The sequence below is a fragment of the Ahaetulla prasina genome, chromosome 3, assembly GCF_028640845.1.
Source record: "Ahaetulla prasina isolate Xishuangbanna chromosome 3, ASM2864084v1, whole genome shotgun sequence".
NCBI classification, from domain to species: Eukaryota; Metazoa; Chordata; class Lepidosauria; order Squamata; family Colubridae; genus Ahaetulla; species Ahaetulla prasina.
In genome coordinates this window covers 110,120,492-110,138,360 of record NC_080541.1, presented here as the reverse complement: position 1 = coordinate 110,138,360, position 17,869 = coordinate 110,120,492, and the positions used below count along the sequence as shown (strand labels likewise).

Below are 17,869 nucleotides of genomic sequence, written 5' to 3'. Positions count from 1 at the left end.
TTTCAGGGGTGCGCAGTGGCTCAGTGGTTAAAGACACTGAGCAATAGCCGATGTCCGAGACCAAGCACTGTGTGATTCGGTGAGTTCTCATTACTTGCCCTGGTTTCTTCCTATTTAGTGGTTTGAAAGAATGAAAATGCAAGTAGATTAATAGGTACCACTTCATGGGAAGTAACAGTGTTTGTCATATAGTAGTGCTAGTCACATGACCACGGAAATTTCTTTGGACAATGTTGGCTCCCTCAGTTAAGAAACAGAGATGAGAACGGAGATGAGCTCCATAGAGTCAGACATGACTGGATACGGAAAACCTATACCTTTAATATGGTTTTGATATCTGATTTTTAATTATACCATATTTTGATAATTTCTATATGTACAAAGAATTATACATTTCTGAAGTGCGAGACATATTGAAAGAGATTACAGAGATCTTTTACAGTGGCAAAATACTTAAAATTTAAAACTTTCAATCAGTGGATTCTGTATTTTTTCCTCTTCATACTATACTAAATGGATAAAAAAATGGAGACTAGTTTAAACCATATAAAATCAGGAGTGCTCTTATTTTCCTGCCAAGTAGTGGCCATGGGAGCTTAATCTTTCATATTTGCCTCTGGTCTGATGAGTTGCTGTTGATCAACTTCTTTAAATTAAAGGTTTCAAGCCAGTTACAGTCACTTAAATAAGCAGGCCATCAAGCTCACATTTAAGTAGTTTGTCAATTAGCCAGTTCAGTGTTACCTGTATGCCTCCAGATCAACAATGTTTTATTTATTTATTTATTTATTTGTCAAACACAACAATATATATAAGTATAAGCATGAAATAACCATACGAATTGGATACAACCAAAGGGAACATTAGTACAGGAACAGTAGGCACGCTGGTGCTCATATGCACGCCCCTTACAGACCTCTTAGGAATGGGGTGAGGTCAACAGTAGATAGTATTTGGTTAAAGCTTTGGGGATTTTGGGAAGAGACAACGGAGTCAGGTAGTGCATTCCAGGCATTAACAACTCTGTTACTGAAGTCATATTTTCTACAATCAAGATTGGAGCAGTTCACTTTAAGTTTAAATCTATTGTTTGCTCTTGTATTGTTGTGATTGAAGCTGAAGAAGTTTTAAACAGGAAGAACATTGCAATAGATGATTCTATGAGTTAAACACAGGTCTTATCGAAGGTGGCGTAGTTCTAAATTTTCTAAACCCAGGATTTCAAGTCTGGTGGCATAAGGTATTTGTTGTGATCAGAGAAGTGGAGAACTCTTCTTGTAAAATATTTCTGGACACGCTCAATTGTATTAATGTCCGAAATGAAGTGTGGGTTCCAGACAGGCAAGCTTACTCAAGAATTGGTCTAGCAAATGTTTTGTATGCTCTGGTTAGTAGTGTAATCTTTCTGGAGAAGAAGCTACGCAAGATTAGGTTTACAAATCTTAAAGCCTTTTTGGCGATGTAGTTGCAGTGGGCTTTGGCATTTAGATCATTTGATATGAAAACTCCAAGGTCTTTGACGGAGTGAGGATCATCTACAAGGTCATATCCATCAAGCTTGTATTTAGTGTTCTGATTCTTTTCTCCAATGTGTAAGACAGAGCATTTGTTGGTTGAGATTTGGAGTTGCCAAATTTTTGACCATTCCGACACAAAGTCAAGGTCTTTTTGAAGGGTAGCCGCATTGTTGGTAGTGTTAAATAGTTTAATATCATCGACGAAGAGAACACAATTACTTATAATATGGTGGCAGCGGTCGTTAATGTATAATATGAAGAGTGTTGGTCCTAGAATGCTGCCTTGGGAGACATCGCTATTAACAGGAGCAGAATTTGATAGGGCACTGCCTATTTTGACCACTTGTTGCCTGTTTGACAGGAATGCAGTAATCCAATTATAAAGGGGTCCGGAGATGCCGTAGGATGTTAGTTTTAGAAAAGGTTTGTCATGTACCACTGAGTCAAAAGCTTTACAGATGTGAAAATGTGGCTAACTCCCTCTCCTCCTCACTTTTCTTTCCCTTTTCCTCCCCATTGTATCCTATTATTTGTTTTTTATTTTTGTATTTTATTCTATAATTTAATAAAATGTTTTTAAAATAAAAAAAAGAAATGAGATATGTAAATTATCTGTAACTTTTGTGATCTCATCCACTGTTCACAGATGTAAAAGTACCATGGTGCCATTGAAGGAACATTGAATTGGCTTCAAACCATGTGAGCTAGTTATGAGCAAAATGAAGTATAAAAAAATGTCAGTACCAAGGAGGTTCATAAAAGGTAGAGATAAATATGAAATATTCTCCATCTTACTTTTTTGTTTCTTGCCCAGGGTATGAAGTTCTTAAATAATTTAGATAGATGAAAAGCAGAGCAACATATGAATTTCCAAAACATTTGATGTCTAAATGAGTCTTTCATTGGGAATATTTTTAAATTATTCCCTTTTTGCTTGCAATAATGATACTGACATAATTTCAACAGCAATGCACATAAAACAACATAACTGACAATACTCACTATTGAGGACACTATTAGTCCACAAAATTTACAGCCTTGGATCAATGGATTTTATATTGTTTTTCCTCTTCATGTATAACAAATGAATTTTAAAAAATGGAGACTAGTTTAAACCATATAAAATCAGGAGTGCTCTTATTTCCTGCCAAGTAGTGAACACAAGAGGCTAATCTTTCATATTTGCCTCTGGTCTGATGAGTTGCTGTTGATCAACTTGTTTAAATTAAAGTTTTCAAGCCAGCTACAAAGTCACTTAAATAAGCAGGCCATCAAGCTCACATTTAAGTAGTTTGTCAATTAGCCAGTTCAGTGTTACTGTATCGCATGCCTCCAGATCAGCAATGTGGCTAACTCCAATTACGACCTTTACCTTGCTGCACAGTTACTATCTTGAAACATAGCAGACTGGCAAGCTAAATAAATTGAGACCAATTTTATCTGTACAAGTTTGATTTAGAACTCTTGGAACCCGATAACCTCTGTACATTTTTTTTTCTCTCTGTAACATGCAACCAGAAAAGTAGACAAACTCTTGGAAAGGTCAACACTCTTATTTCCTCCAAATTCTGTATCTGATCTCCATTCATCCATCCATCCAAGTATTAATTAATTAATTAATTCATTCATTCATTGTGGCTCTTTAGTGCTGGTCGTTGACTTAAAAAATTGGGCCCCTAAATATTTTTCTAATCAATGTATATATGTATATCACAGAAAGATGTCTAACAGCCATTGTACCTGTGATTAAAGAAGACATAGAAAACCATAACTCACTTTCTGTGCAGAATGATTTCCAGAGCTTGGGGTACGAATTTAGTAGTATAGGTTGTAGGCTTATCTTTTCAGAGGTTTTACCAGTATATAAGGAACAAAAAGGTAAAGGCAAGCGTATAATGGAGTTTAATGTGTGGCTAAAGGAGTGGTGTAAAAGGGAAGGCTTTGGTTTTATTAGTCATGATGTCTGCAACTGGTCCAATGAAAAACTATACAAAAGAGATGGATTGCATCCATCAAAGAACGAGTCTGAGTTACTTAGCAATAAACTCATAGATTTTCTGGAGAAACATTTAAACTGAACAATGGGGACAGAGAATTAATTGATACAGAACATTTCTGTCCCCAGCAATCCAAAATTAATAGGGTTATCAGTGCATGTAACATAGATGTCTGTGTAGATAAGATTATCAGCCCTGCTATCAAGCAAAACCAAGCATTTAATAGTGAGTGCCATACCAAGTGCACTAATCAAACAGGTGACAAGAAAGTAGGGGCAGTCATGCACAACACAGGTTATGTAGACAGTAAACACAAGGTCAATCAAAATGGACTCAAATGTCTATACACCAATGCACAGAGTATGAGGAATAAACAGGGTGAATTAGAAATTCAAGTAAATGAGGACAGATATGATATTCTTGCCCTTACGGAAACTTGGTGGGATGAAACTGACAAATGGAACATACAGCTAGAGGGATATAAATTATTTAAAAGAAATAGACCAAATAAAAGAGGAGGTGGAGCTGCACTATATGTAAGAAATAACTACATCTCTACAGAAATAGAGCACAACAATGATGAAAATTATCTTGAATGCATTTGGGTCAATATTAAAGGGAGGGAAAATGATATTGCCATAGGCATATACTATAGGCCACCCAACCAAACAGAGGAAGTAGATGAACTTTTTGCTAGTCAGCTAACTAAAGCATGTAGGAAGCACATTACAGTAGTAATGGGGGATATTAACTACCCTGACATCAACTGGGAGACAAACTCTACACCAAGTAGAAAATCCAACAGGTTCTTAACAAACCTAGCAGACAACTTTGTTTCCCAAAAAGTAGAGAAGGGAACAAGGGGATCAGCCATATTGGACTTAATTATCACTAACAGAGATGAAATGATAGAAGGTGTTGAAGCTATAGGAATCTTGGGGGCAAATGATCACACAATATTGGAATTCAACATTATGCAAACACAAGTAGTAGAACAAAGTCAAACTAGAGTCTTGGACTTCAAGAGAGCTAATTTCAATAAACTCAGAGAGAGCTTGAGAAGGATTCCATGGATGAGAATCTTCAAGGGGAAAACAACTCAAGAAGCTTGGGAAATTTTGAAAAGTGAGATTATAAAAGCCCAGTCTAGCACAATACCAATGAAGAAGAAAAATAATAGATCTCAAAAGAAACCAGCATGGATGCATAAAGAACTATCTGACAAGTTGAAAGACAAAAAGGACAAATATAAAAAGTGGAAGGAGGGGCAAATAACTAAGGCAGAATATCAGCAAATAGCCCAAGCCTGTAAAGATGAAGTGAGGAAAGCTAAAGCTCACAATGAACAAAGGCTAGCGACAAAAGTAAAAAGTAACAAAAAAAGCTTCTTCCAACATGTTAAAATTCTTCTGCGCATGCGCGTAATGGCGGCAGCGATCTAATCTTCATGGAGACAGTGGCTAGGTGTTCCCAGCTGAGATGCCATTTGGTCGCCCGCTGGGCTGCGTGGACTCTGGCCCCAGGTTGGTTATCATGCCAGCAGCCGAGAGCGAGGTCTTTAGGCCTCGGTGGGTTCTCGGCTGCTGAGAGTGGGGCCGGAGTTCCGGGTGAGCAGCGGATGGCGGTGGCCATTTTGGGGTGGGGAAGCTGTTCTGGACTGGCCTAACTTGATTCCCGGCCGTATGCAACATCAGCGGCAGCGTGGTGGGCCGTTCAGGTCGGAATACTCAAGGGCCCGAACATCGGACGTTTCTCTCCCCCCCCAGCTGACTTTCGGTCAGGCTTCGCCTCTGCCGCAATCTTCATCAGCGGCATGATTTTGGCCTTGATTTCTATCGGCGGCACATTGGCGGTCTGGCCTTGATCTCCAACAGTGGCACGCTGGGGCATGAATTTAGCATGGATCCAGCGGTATTAATGGCGGCCTTAGGAGTGGCGGTGGCACTGACAGCATTGGGGGTACTGAGGCGTGCGGTGTTCCATTTGACCACCGAGCTGCATGAGCCCCTTTCCCAGGATGGAGTTAACCCGGGATTCCGAGGGAGACTTTTCCATCTAGGCGGTCGGCAACCGAGGAGGATATTATTGTACCATCTTCTGAGGGGGAGGCCATTAGACTTGGCTGGACCTCCGGACCCTTTGGTTGTCTCCTGGATCATCTGGATTTGGGCCGATTTTTTTGGTTCCCCGGAATTCAACGGATTGTGGGTTGGCATCTTAGCCTCCCTTTCTCCATCTATGATGAGGAAAGGAGTGAAACAGACAATATGGTGGTCTACGTTTCCAAGACCCGATGTCTATGGGGCATTGACCCAGGGGCTATTTTGAAATCTAGTAGCCTATGGGAGATTGCATCTGCCCATATTGTTTACCATCTTATTGCGGGTCTTGATGGACTATTAGAACGCGTTTAACATCTGGGATGTACACTTTTTGCTGTCTTAATCAATATTCTTCCATGAGATATTTGTCCACCGATTTATTATGACTGCGAGGTTCCCCTGCCTCGCAGGAATGGCCCTCCAGGTTATCGAGAGCCTACCTTAACGAAGGGTCTTGGGACCCAGAGAGGTGGCATGCAGCCAAGAAGAATTTTTGGGGGTTTTTAAATAGGTTTTTAAAGAGGTTAAATAGGTTTTTAAAGAGGGGTTTTTTAAGGGGGGGGAGGGATACGACGAGTGGGGGGAATAACCCATCGGGGAGGGGTCCAGCACCCGTGCTTGTTCGCGGCACTACACCATCTGGTCCGAAGGCAGAGGGGGAGGGGTTCGTTCCAGGAGTAGAGAGTCATTCAATCTGTACGGTAAGTGGGAGAGGCAGATATGGCGGAAGCGGGGGGCCATATCGAGTGTTGGGAGCACGTGCTCACTGTCTCAAAGCGATCACGTGCTCCGGCCCCTCAGTCTTCACCCGTTCCCCGGGCGGTCATGGTTTTCAGAGCTTGGGTCTTCGGTTGATGTTATGTAATGCTCGGTCCGTGGTAAATAAGGCTCTCCTGATTTGCGATCTTATTCAGGGGGAAGCCGCAGACCTCATGGGCATTACGGAGACCTGGTTGGGTCCAGAGGGGGGGGTTCCCCTTGTGGAGTTGTGCCCTCTGGGTTTCCGAGCATTTCATCAACCAAGAGCCCAAGGTAGGGGTGGGGGGGTAGCGGTTGTTATTAGGGAAAGTCTAGAGCCGAGGGAGGCCACTGTACCTCAGATTGCCGGCTGTGAATCCCTCTTTGTGAAGTGGGGCCATAGGAATCAGTTGGGTTTGTTGATCACGTACCTGGCTCCTTGCTGTGTGACTACAGCCCTACCCGAGTTGATGGAGGTGCTCGCTGGGGTGGCGGTTGAGACCCCTAGATTTATAGTCATGGGGGACTTTAACCTGCCATCGACCGGCTTGTCATCGACAACGGCTCGGGAGTTCCAGGCTTCCATGATGGCCTTGGACCTGATTCAAGTAATTGATGGCCCTACGCACACTGGGGGAGGCACACTGGATCTAATTTATATCTCTGGACAGTGGCTAAATGATCTGGAATTAGATGAGTTAGAAACAGAACCGGTGTCATGGTCAGATCATTTTCTCCTTTGCCTGGACTTTCGGACCGCTACCCACCACCGCAGGGAGATGGAACCAATACGTTGGTTCCGTCCCAGGCGCCTGATGGACCCGGAGAGGTTCCTGTTGGAGCTTGGGCCGTTTCCTGAGGACCTGGCCCATGGCACGGCTGAAGAACTAGTTGTGGCCTGGGAACGGGCCACGGCTGGAGCTTTGGACCGTGTCGTGCCCTTGCGGCCTCTGACCCGGTGTAGATCTTGGCCGGCCCCCTGGTTTTCTGAGGGGCTGAGGGAGATGAAACGCCGGAGAAGACGCCTAGAGAGTGTTTGGAGGTCCAGCCATTCCGAAGCTGACCGAACACTAGTTAGGTCTTATTCTAAGACCTACCTAGTGGCAATGAGGGAGGCGAAGCGTTCTTACGCTTCCACCCTCATTGTGTCGGCAGATAACCGCCCGGCCGCCCTGTGTCGGGTGACCCACTCTCTCCTTCATCAGGAGGTGTGGGATGACCCATTGCAGGGATGTGCCAAGGAGTTTAGTGGTTATCTATACAATAAAATCGTTCAGCTCCGGGATGGCTTGGACCGAAATTGGGATGATCCGGATGAGAGGATGGAGTCGCGCCTTGTGGAGATTGTTTGGGATGAGTTTGACCCTGTGGCTCCCGAGGACTTGGACAGGTTGTTGGGGAGGCTGCACGCCACTACATGTTTACTGGACCCGTGCCCTTCCTGGTTGGTGCTGGCCTCACAGGAAGTGACACGAGGCTGGCTCCAGGGGATTATCAACGCTTCTTTTTTGGAGGGGGTTTTCCCTGCCGCCTTGAAGGAGGCGGTGGTGAGACCCCTCCTCAAGAAGCCTTCCCTGGACCCAGCTATTTTAGGTAATTACCGTCCGGTCTCCAACCTTCGCTTTATCGCAAAGGTTGTAGAGAGTGCTGTGGCACGGCAGCTACTCCAATACCTGGATGAAGCTGTCTATCTAGACCCGTTCCAGTCTGGCTTCCGACCCGGATATAGCATGGAGACAGCTTTGGTCGCGTTGGTGGATGATCTCTGGAGGGCCAGAGACTGGGGTTATTCCTCTGCTCTGGTCCTGTTAGATCTCTCAGCGGCTTTTGATACCATCGACCATGGTATCCTGCTGCGCCGGTTGGGGGGGGTTGGAAGTGGGAGGCACCGTTTATCAGTGGTTCTCCTCCTATCTCTCTGACCGGTCGTAGACGGTTTTGACAGGGGGGCAGAGGTCGACCGTGAGGCACCTTACTTGTGGGGTCCGCAGGGGTCGATTCTCTCGCCCCTCCTGTTCAACATCTATATGAAGCCGTTGGGTGAGATCATCAGTGGCTTCGGGGTGAGATATCAGCTGTACGCTGACGACACTCAGCTGTATTTTGCCACCCCGGGCCACCCCAATGAAGCTGTCGAAGTGCTGTCCCGGTGTTTGGAAGCCGTACAGGTCTGGATGGGGAGGAACATGCTCAAGCTCAATCCCTCCAAGACGGAGTGGCTGTGGATGCTGGCACCCCGATACAGTCAACTGCAGCCGCAGCTGACTGTCGGGGGCGAGTTATTGGCCCCAAGGGAAAGGGTGCGCAACTTGGGTGTTCTCCTGGATGCATGGCTGTCGTTTGAAGATCATTTGACGGCCGTCTCCAGGAGAGCCTTTCACCAGGTTCGCCTGGTTCGCCAGTTGCGCCCCTTCCTCGATTGGGATGCCTTATGCACAGTCACTCATGCTCTCGTTACCTCTCGCCTGGATTATTGCAATGCTTTCTACATGGGGCTCCCCTTGAGATGCACTCGGAAGCTTCAGTTGGTCCAGAATGCAGCTGCGCGGGTGATAGAGGGAGTTCCACGTAGCTCCCATGTAACACCTCTCCTGCGCAGACTGCACTGGCTACCTGTTGCCTTTCGGGTGCATTTCAAGGTTTTGGTTACCACCTTCAAACCGCTCCATGGCTTGGGGCCTGGGTACTTATGGGACCACCTGCTGTTACCTCATGCCTCCCACCGACCCGTACGCTCACACAGAGAGGAACTTCTCAGGGTGCCGTCCGCCAAACAATGTCGGCTGGCGGCCCCCAGGGGAAGATCCTTCTCTGTGAGGGCTCCTACTCTCTGGAATGAACTTCCCCCTGGTTTACGCCAAATACCTGACCTTTGGACCTTTCGCCGTGAATTGAAAACACATTTGTTCATTCACCCGGGGCTGGCTTAAGTTTTTTCTTAAACTGTCTAGATTTTAAATTTTAAATTCTATTTATGTTTTAAATTGGAATTTTTAGATTTTAAATATTTTTAATTTTTTGGCCAACTGTATAATAAGTTTCTTAATTCAGTTTTTAATTGTACATTGTTTATGTTTTACCCTGGCTGTACACCGCCCTAAGTCCTTCGGGAGAAGGGCGGTCTAGAAATCCAATCAATCAATCAATCAATCAATCAAATAATAATAATAATAATAATAATAATAATAATAATAATAATAATAATAATAATAATAATAATAATAATAATAAAAAAAACAAGAAAAAAGTCAAGGAAACAATTGGCCCATTGCTGGGAGAAAGTGGCAAGAAGGTGACAAGCAACAGGGAGAAAGCAGATCTACTTAACTCATATTTTGTATCTGTCTTTACACAAAAGGAAAAAACAATCCAATCTATCAAAAACAGCACCACAAAAAACAGATTAGGAACACAAGTTAAAATAGGGGGAAAAATGGTAAGTGAACATCTGTCTACCCTAGACGAGTTCAAATCACCAGGACCGGATGGATTACACCCCAGGGTTCTGAAGGAACTGGCAGACGAAATCTCAGAACCACTGAACTATATCTTTCAAAGATCCTGGAGCACAGGGGAATTGCCAGAGGACTGGAAAAGAGCTGATGTAGTTCCCATCTTCAAAAAAGGAAAAAAAACAGATCCAGGAAACTACAGACCTATCAGCCTAACCTCAATACCAGGGAAGATTCTGGAAAAGATAATCAAGCAACGAATCACCGAACACCTAGAAGCAAACAAAATAATAACCAAAAGCCAACATGGGTTTGTCAAAAACAGATCATGCCAGACTAATCTTATTGCATTCTTTGACAAAGTGACAAAATTAGTGGATCAGAGGAATGATGTCGATATAATTTACTTGGACTTCAGTAAAGCATTTGATAAAGTAGACCATAACCTACTACTAGATAAGTAGAAAAATGTGGGTTAGACAGCACCACCACTAGATGGATTCGTAACTGGCTGACCAACTGCACTCAACGTGTAGTCCTCAATGGAACTACATCCACATGGAGGGAAGTATGCAGCGGAGTACCCCAAGGCTCTGTTTTAGGCCCAGTACTCTTCAACATCTTCATCAATGACTTGGACGAGGGGATAGATGTGGAACTCATCAAATTTGCAGATGACACCAAGCTGGCAGCAATAGCCAACACTCCAGAAGATAGGCTCAAGATATAGAAAGATCTTGACAGACCTGAACATTGGGCACTATCTAACAAGATGAAATTCAATATTGAAAAAAGTAAGGTTCTACATTTATGCCAAAAAAACAAAATGCACAGGTACCGGATATGTGGTACCTTGCACAATAGTAGTAACTGTGAGAGGGATCTTGGAGTCCTAGTGGACAACCATTTAGATATGAGCCAGCAGTGTGCAGAAGCTGCCAAAAAAGCCAACACAATTCTGGGCTGCATAAACAGAGGGATAGAATCAAGATCACGTGAAGTGTTAATACCACTTTATAATGCCTTGGTAAGGCCACACTTGGAATACTGCATTCAGTTTTGGTCGCCACATTGTAAAAAGGATGTTGAGACACTAGAAAGAGTGCAGAGAAGAGCGACAAAGATGATTAGGGGACTGGAGGCTAAAACATATGAAGAATGGTTGCAGGAACTCGGTATGCCTAGTTTAATGAAAAGAAGGACTAGGGGAGACATGATAGCAGTGTTCCAATATCTCAGGGGTTGCCACAAAGAAGAGGGAGTCAAACTATTCTCCAAAGCACCTGAGGGTAGAACAAGAAGCAATGGGTGGAAACTAATCAAGGAGAGAAGCAACCTAGAACTAAGGAGAAATTTCCTGACAGGCAGAACAATTAATCAGTGGTACAACTTGCCTGCAGAAGTTGTAAATGCTCCAACACTGGAAATTTTTAAGAAAATGTTGGATAGCCATTTGTCTGAAATGGTGTAGGGTTTCCTGCCTGGGCAGGGGGTTGGACTAGAAGACCTCCAAGGTCCCTTCCAACTCTGATATTATTATTATTATTATTATTATTATTATTATTATTATTATTATTATTATTATTATTATTATTATTATTATTATTATATGGCTGGAAGGGACCTTGGAGGTTGTCTAGGTCAACCTCCTGCCAAAGGCAGGAGATGTTATTGCATCCTGGACAAATGGTCGTCCGATCTTTTCTTGCATATCTCCAGTGATAGAGCACCCACAACTCTGGGGAGCAAACTGTTCCGTTGATTAATTATTGTCACTGTCAGGAAATTGCTCCTTAATTCCAGGTTGACTTTTCCTCTGATGACCTTCCCTCCATTGCTTCTCGTCCTATACTCAGATGCTTTCTAGAATAAGTCAACCTCCTCATCTCGCTGACTGCCCCACAAATACAGTAACTGTCCAAATGGAAAGTCCAGTGCACAAACTCAGAAATAATAACATCCAGTAATTCTCATTTTAGTACGGAATTCAGTGATTAGTCTGTTCTTCAACATTTGAACATCCCACTTTCTTTTTATATTATTAGACCACTCATTTTATTCTGCAATGCTTCAAAACCTAAGGCATTAACCCTGAAGGCTGGAGATTATTCCACCTGGAGGTGGTATTTGGGTTCTAGGTACTAAAAGGCTTGACTCCAGGGGAGATATTGAGAGAACTTACTTCCAGTCAGCAGAGCAGCAACTACCGTTGATTGTATGTTAATATGAGAAAGACTTGTTGCCTATTATGGAGATTTTATTATTGATTCCCATATACAGTAGACAGTGACCATCTTCCATCTTTCATCATTTAATCTTATCCTGAAGGCGGATAATCAGCCTCACCAAGACATGGCTGAACTTTTATCTGAGAGGTACCTGACTTATAGTCTGGCTATATCTTTTATAGTCTTTTCTGCATCTTAAGTTGGCCTTTACAGATTTCTAGAAGCCTTAATGCATTTGTTTAGGAAAAAATAGAAATTGGTCTTGTAAAACAGAAGTCCCAACTTTCACCAAAAAGCATTTTAATTTTTTCCATAATTGAAATGTTAACAATAGATCCAGTGGTGGGATTCCAGTAATTTAACAACATTCTCTGCCCTAATGATTTCTTCCAACAACCAGTTTGCCAAACTGCTCAGAAAGTTAACAACCGGTTCTCCCGAAGTGGTGCGAACTGGCTGAATCCCACCACTGAATAGATCTATTGAGCAAATGCTGGGATTTACTTCCAAACATTGGTCTTCCGTAGCCATCAAATAAATGAATTTCTGACAAAAGGCACAACAAATTAATTAGATTTGCAAATCATAAAGGCAATACTTACATGTCTGCAGCAATTAACTGTTGAAGGCCAAGATCTTAAGCCTCATGCTGTATGGTACTCAATTCATTGTGTAAAAGGATTCGTCTATTTAAGAAATGATTCAATCCACCTTTTTTGAGAACATTTTTTTATTTTCCTCAATCATCAGGAGATAGTCTTGAAACTGTATCTCCCAAGATTTCACACATTTCCTATTGGAAGCCTATGGGTTCTCCATTTGTTGCATTTGAATATTTTGAGTATTTGGATTAAGGACCAACTGGAGACATTTGGGTTATGGGCTGAATTGGGAAGCTAAGAAAATTTAGCCAAAGGCAATGAAGGAGCATATCTATATTGTTCTCAAGGAAACCTAATGGAACATTACCTATTCCCACCAATTTACTGAGGAAGTTATTTAATTTTTAAAAAAAGGTTAGCCTGATAAAAATTGTCCTGAAAAACTCCACGTGGATTTCTAGAATATATTGGTTGACTGCTTCATGAGCTACAGATTAGTATTTCAGTTCCCAGCCTTGGCAGCTTAAAAATTGGGCTTCATTTCCAATAATTCCTGTTGCTGAGAATTCTGGGAGCTGAAGTCCACAGATCTGAAAGTTGCCAAGTCTGAGAAACATTGCTAGAATCTGCATAGAATTAAAATAAGAACATTAGAAGAATAAAATTTATTTATATTTATATCATACAGACTATTAAATAAAATATGATTTTGAAGCATATCTTTGAATACTATTATCATTCCAAACGTATTTGCAAACTATGTACAAAAATATTATAGATTTGCAACTCAATATCCTGATTTAGCAAATGCATTATGAGCTCACATTTTAGGTATTACCAACTGTTACTATAAATGTAAAATGAGGGAGGGAGGGAGGGAGGGAGGGAGAATTCAGAAAGTATTCAGACCCCCTTCACTTTTGTCAAATTTGTTATGCTGCAGCCTGATTCTACAGTTCTTTAAATTCTTTTTTTTAATTAACTTATACCAGGAGTGTCAAAATGGTGGCCCATGGGCCAGATGCATTACACGGAGGCCACACCCACCCTGGCTCCACAAAGGCAAAAAATATTGTGATACCTCACCTGACGTTACCTGACACGATTGAGTTTGACACCTGTGATCTATACTCAGTACCCTATAATGACAAAGTGAAAACACAATTTTAGAAATGCCTGTACATTAATTAAAAAGAAAAAACTGAAATATTACATTGGCATAACTATTCAGACCCTTCGCAACATGTGAAATTTAGCTCTGGTGCCTCTCATTTCCCTGGATCGTTGGTGAATGTTTCTACACCTTGATTGGAATTGACCTGTGTTAAATTGATTGGACATGATTTGGAAAGGCACATATTTCTGTATAGAAGGTCTCACAGCTGGCAATGTATACTGTAGCTGAGTAAAGGCCATGAAGTCGAAGGAACTTCCTGCAGAGCTCAGGGACAGGATTATTGCAAGGCACAGATCTGGGGAAGGCTACAATAAAATTTCTGTTGCACTGAAGGTTCCTAAGAGCACAGTGCCTTCCATAATTCTCAAATGAAAGATGTTTGGCACAATTAGGACACTTCCAAGAATTGGTGGCCCGGTCAAACTGAGCAATCGGACAGAAGGGCCTTAGTAAGAGAGGGGGCCAAAAACCTGATGGACACTTTGACTAAGTTCCAGAGATCTTGTGTGGAGATGGAACAGAGTTCCAGAAAGACAACCATCACTGCAGCCCTCCACCAATCTGGGCTTTAGGGCAGGGTGTCTAGAGTCTAGATGGATGCTTCTCCTCAGTGCAAAACACATGAAAGCCCACTTGGAGTTTGCAAAAAAGCACCTAAAGGACTCTCAAATTGTGAGGAACAATATTCTCTGATCTAATGAAAACAAGATCGAACTGTTTGGCCTCAATTCTAAATGTTATACCTGGAGGAACCCAGGCATTGCTCATCACTTGCCCAATACCATCTCAACAGTGAAGCATGGTGGTGGCAGCATCATTCTGTGGCTGTTTTTCAGCTGCAGGGACTGGGAGACTAGTCAGGATTGAGGAAAAGCTGAATGGAGCAAAGTACAGGAATATCCTCAATGAAAACTTGCTCCACAGCACTCAGCACCTCAGACTGGGCCGAAGGTTCACCTTCTAATGATCCTAAGCACATAGACATGACAACACAGGCGTGGCTTAGGAATACTCTGTGAATGTCCTAGAGTGGCTCAGCCAGAGCCCAGACTTGAACCGTATTGAACATTCTGGCGGGACCTGAAAATGGTCTGTCCACCAACTGTCACCATCCAACCTGACTGAGCTTGTGAGGATTTGAAGGAACAATGGCAGAAAATCCCCCAGTCCAGGTGTGCAAGGCTTATCATGTCATGCTTAAAATGATTCTATGCTGTAATTGCTGCCAAAGATTCTTTAACAAAGCACTGAGTAAAATGCCTGAATGCCAATGTGATAGTTCAGGGGTTTTTTTTCAATGAATTTACAGATATTTCTAAAATTCCGTTTTCACCTTGTCATTATAGGGTACTAACTGTAGATTGATGAGAAAAAAAATGAATTTCAACAATTGTAGAATCAGGCTGCAGCATAACAAAATTGACAAAACTGAAGGGTATCTGAACACTTTCTGAATATACTGTAGATAGATAAATACCAAAACTGATCCTAAAGTGATAAAACAAAAATACAATTTTGAATGACTATCAACTACTTCAAAACCAGAAACTCACCTCTTTAGCTGAATCTGGGATCAATTCTGTCCCATTCCTAAGTTCCCCATTATTTGCAAAAACAGGAATGTTGGGACTGAAAATCATAAGGTCACTCTTGGCACCAGCCTCTGCACTCACACCTGCCAGAATGTGGCTGTGGCGATTGGAATAGGACCAGCTGCCCACTTCACTGGCGCACACCAGGGTGGCCATGCCAGGGCCATAAACCATGGATTCCTTTGCCTTGCAGTGGCATCGCAGGGCCACATAGATGAGAGCGGCCAGCAAGAAGAGGCTGGAGACAGAGCAGATGGCAATGATCAGATAGACGTTGATCGAGTCCACCAGGGACACAAAGGTCTCCCCTGACCTGGGGAGGTTAATATCTGTTTTCATTGTCTGACCACTTGTTACAAGTGACACACTCAGGGTAGCTGTGGCTGAGAGTTGAGGTTTTCCATGGTCCTTCACAAGAACCAACACACTCTGGATTTTGCTTCCTTCTGATTCATCCAAAGAATATTTGGTACTCACCTCACCGCTATACTGCCCTACAGTCCATGGACCATTGCTTTCTTCAATCAGTTCATACCTTAGCCATGCATTGTATCCAGAATCCGCATCCAAGGCATGGATCTTGCCTACAATATGCCCAGGCATCACAGGGACCACGAGAAGAATCAGGTTCTCTTCTGATGATCTTGACACAACAGGTACATTGTCATTCTCATCCATCACAAAGACTTGAAGAGTTGCATTGCTACACAAGGTGGGCGTTCCAGTATCCTTGGCTCTCACCTGGAATTCCAACAGTTTCAACTCTTCATAGTCCAAGGACTGCAAAGCATAAAGTTTTCCACTCTCCGAATGTACAGAGATGTAACTTGACAATGGCCAGAGTTTCTCATCTATCCAATAGGTGATCAGAGCATTTTCAGCTACATCTGGGTCTGAGGCAGATACTGTGAAGATGTGAGCACCAGGGGGATTGTTCTCCTTCACAAAGATTGTGTAGGATGGTTGAGTGAAAGCTGGAGAATTATCATTTATGTCACTGATAGGCACTACAAGGGTGATGCTAGAAGACAGTGGTGAAAGGCCTTGATCTTCCACTGTCACAACCATCCTGTACTCAGCCACCTCTTCCCTATCCAAAGATGCTGCAACAATCAGTGAGTAGTAATTCTTGAATGTGGACACTATTTTGAACGGTATCTCAGAGGGTTGTAGAACACAGGTTACTTGTCCATTGATTCCAGAATCCTTGTCTGAAGCACTGAGGATAGCTACCACAGTCCCTGGAGAGGAATCCTCTGGCAATGGCACAGAGAGAGAATTCACAGATATTTCTGGAATATTATCATTCATGTCCAATACGTCAACAAAAACTTCACAATGTCCTGATAATGGAGAACTGCCTTTATCTTCTGCAACAATTTGAAGTTCATAGCAATTAATATCTTCATAGTCCAATTTTCCAATCACTCTGATTTCCCCAGTATCAGAATTTATATTAAAGAGCTTTGTGACATGTAGAGGTAGGCTATTACTAAAAAAATAAGAGATTTCCCTATTAATTCCCTCATCTAAGTCTGTAGCATTCAGAGCAATAACTAATGACCAACTAGGTGTATTTTCTAGCAACTTTACCCTATAAACAGATTGATTAAACACAGGAGGGTTGTCATTGACATCCAGCACATTGATGACTAGCTGAGCAGTTCCTGTGAGTTTTGGTTCACCCCCATCAGTGGCTGTCAGTACTAAATGATGCACAGGGCTCTCCTCTCTGTCAAGTGGAACCTTCAGTACAAGAACTACAGATTTACTCTCATCTTCATCATTTCCTGAATCAAGAGCAAAATGGTTGTTTGGACTGAGCTTGTAAGTTAACAGAGCGTTAGTACCAATATCTGCATCAGAGGCTCTCTCTAATGGGAATCGTATCCTAGATGTTATTAGTTCAGCCATGCTCAGGATCTGTTCCCTGGCTGAGAAGATGGGAGCATTGTCATTCATGTCTTTGATTTCAACCTCCACATGGAAGAACCTCAGAGGTTTCTCTACAATCACCTCCAGATGAAGGACACAGTCTGCATTCTTGACACACAGCTCCTCCCTGTCTATCCGGGAATTTACAAACAAGATCCCATTCTGCAGGTTTACCTCAAAATAGTCCTTCTCTCCTTTGGACAGCATCCGGAACATCCGAGGCACCAGCTCGCTCACCTCCAACCCCAGATCCTGGGCGATGCGGCCCACAAAGGTGCCGTGCTGGGATTCCTCCAGCACAGAATAATGGAGCTGGCCGCTCCCCATTTTCCAGGCGATGTGGAGCACAAGCAGCTGCAGCAGTCCTTTCAGCCAGGTAAGCATTGCAGACACTGGCACAACACCAGCAAGCTCTTCTCTTTTTCTCTAAATACCTTGTCTCAAAAGTGTCAGGAGCAGAGAGCATCTACCCCAGCCATTCTGGTTCATACGTTGACTCTTGGCTTGTTGGGCTTTCTCTGTTGTTTGA

At 42.9% G+C, this 17,869-nt stretch overlaps 1 protein-coding gene across 7 annotated transcripts in view; it reads right to left on the bottom strand.

Annotated features, from left to right (window-relative positions):
* LOC131194161 (protocadherin alpha-5-like) overlaps window positions 1–17,869 on the bottom strand; it is a 69,962-nt gene extending 52,093 nt beyond the window's left edge. For 3 of the 7 annotated variants that reach the window (XM_058174879.1, XM_058174874.1, XM_058174880.1), the window contains exon 1: window positions 15,367–17,869. In XM_058174879.1, coding sequence (XP_058030862.1) covers window positions 15,367–17,724 — 2,358 coding nt within the window. In that variant the 5' untranslated portion in view covers window positions 17,725–17,869. Of the gene's footprint in view, window positions 1–12,636; window positions 12,721–12,756; window positions 13,263–13,722; window positions 13,776–15,366 lie in introns of those variants that run through there. The other 4 variants (XM_058174878.1, XM_058174876.1, XR_009154114.1 and 1 more) reach the window with 3 other exon arrangements.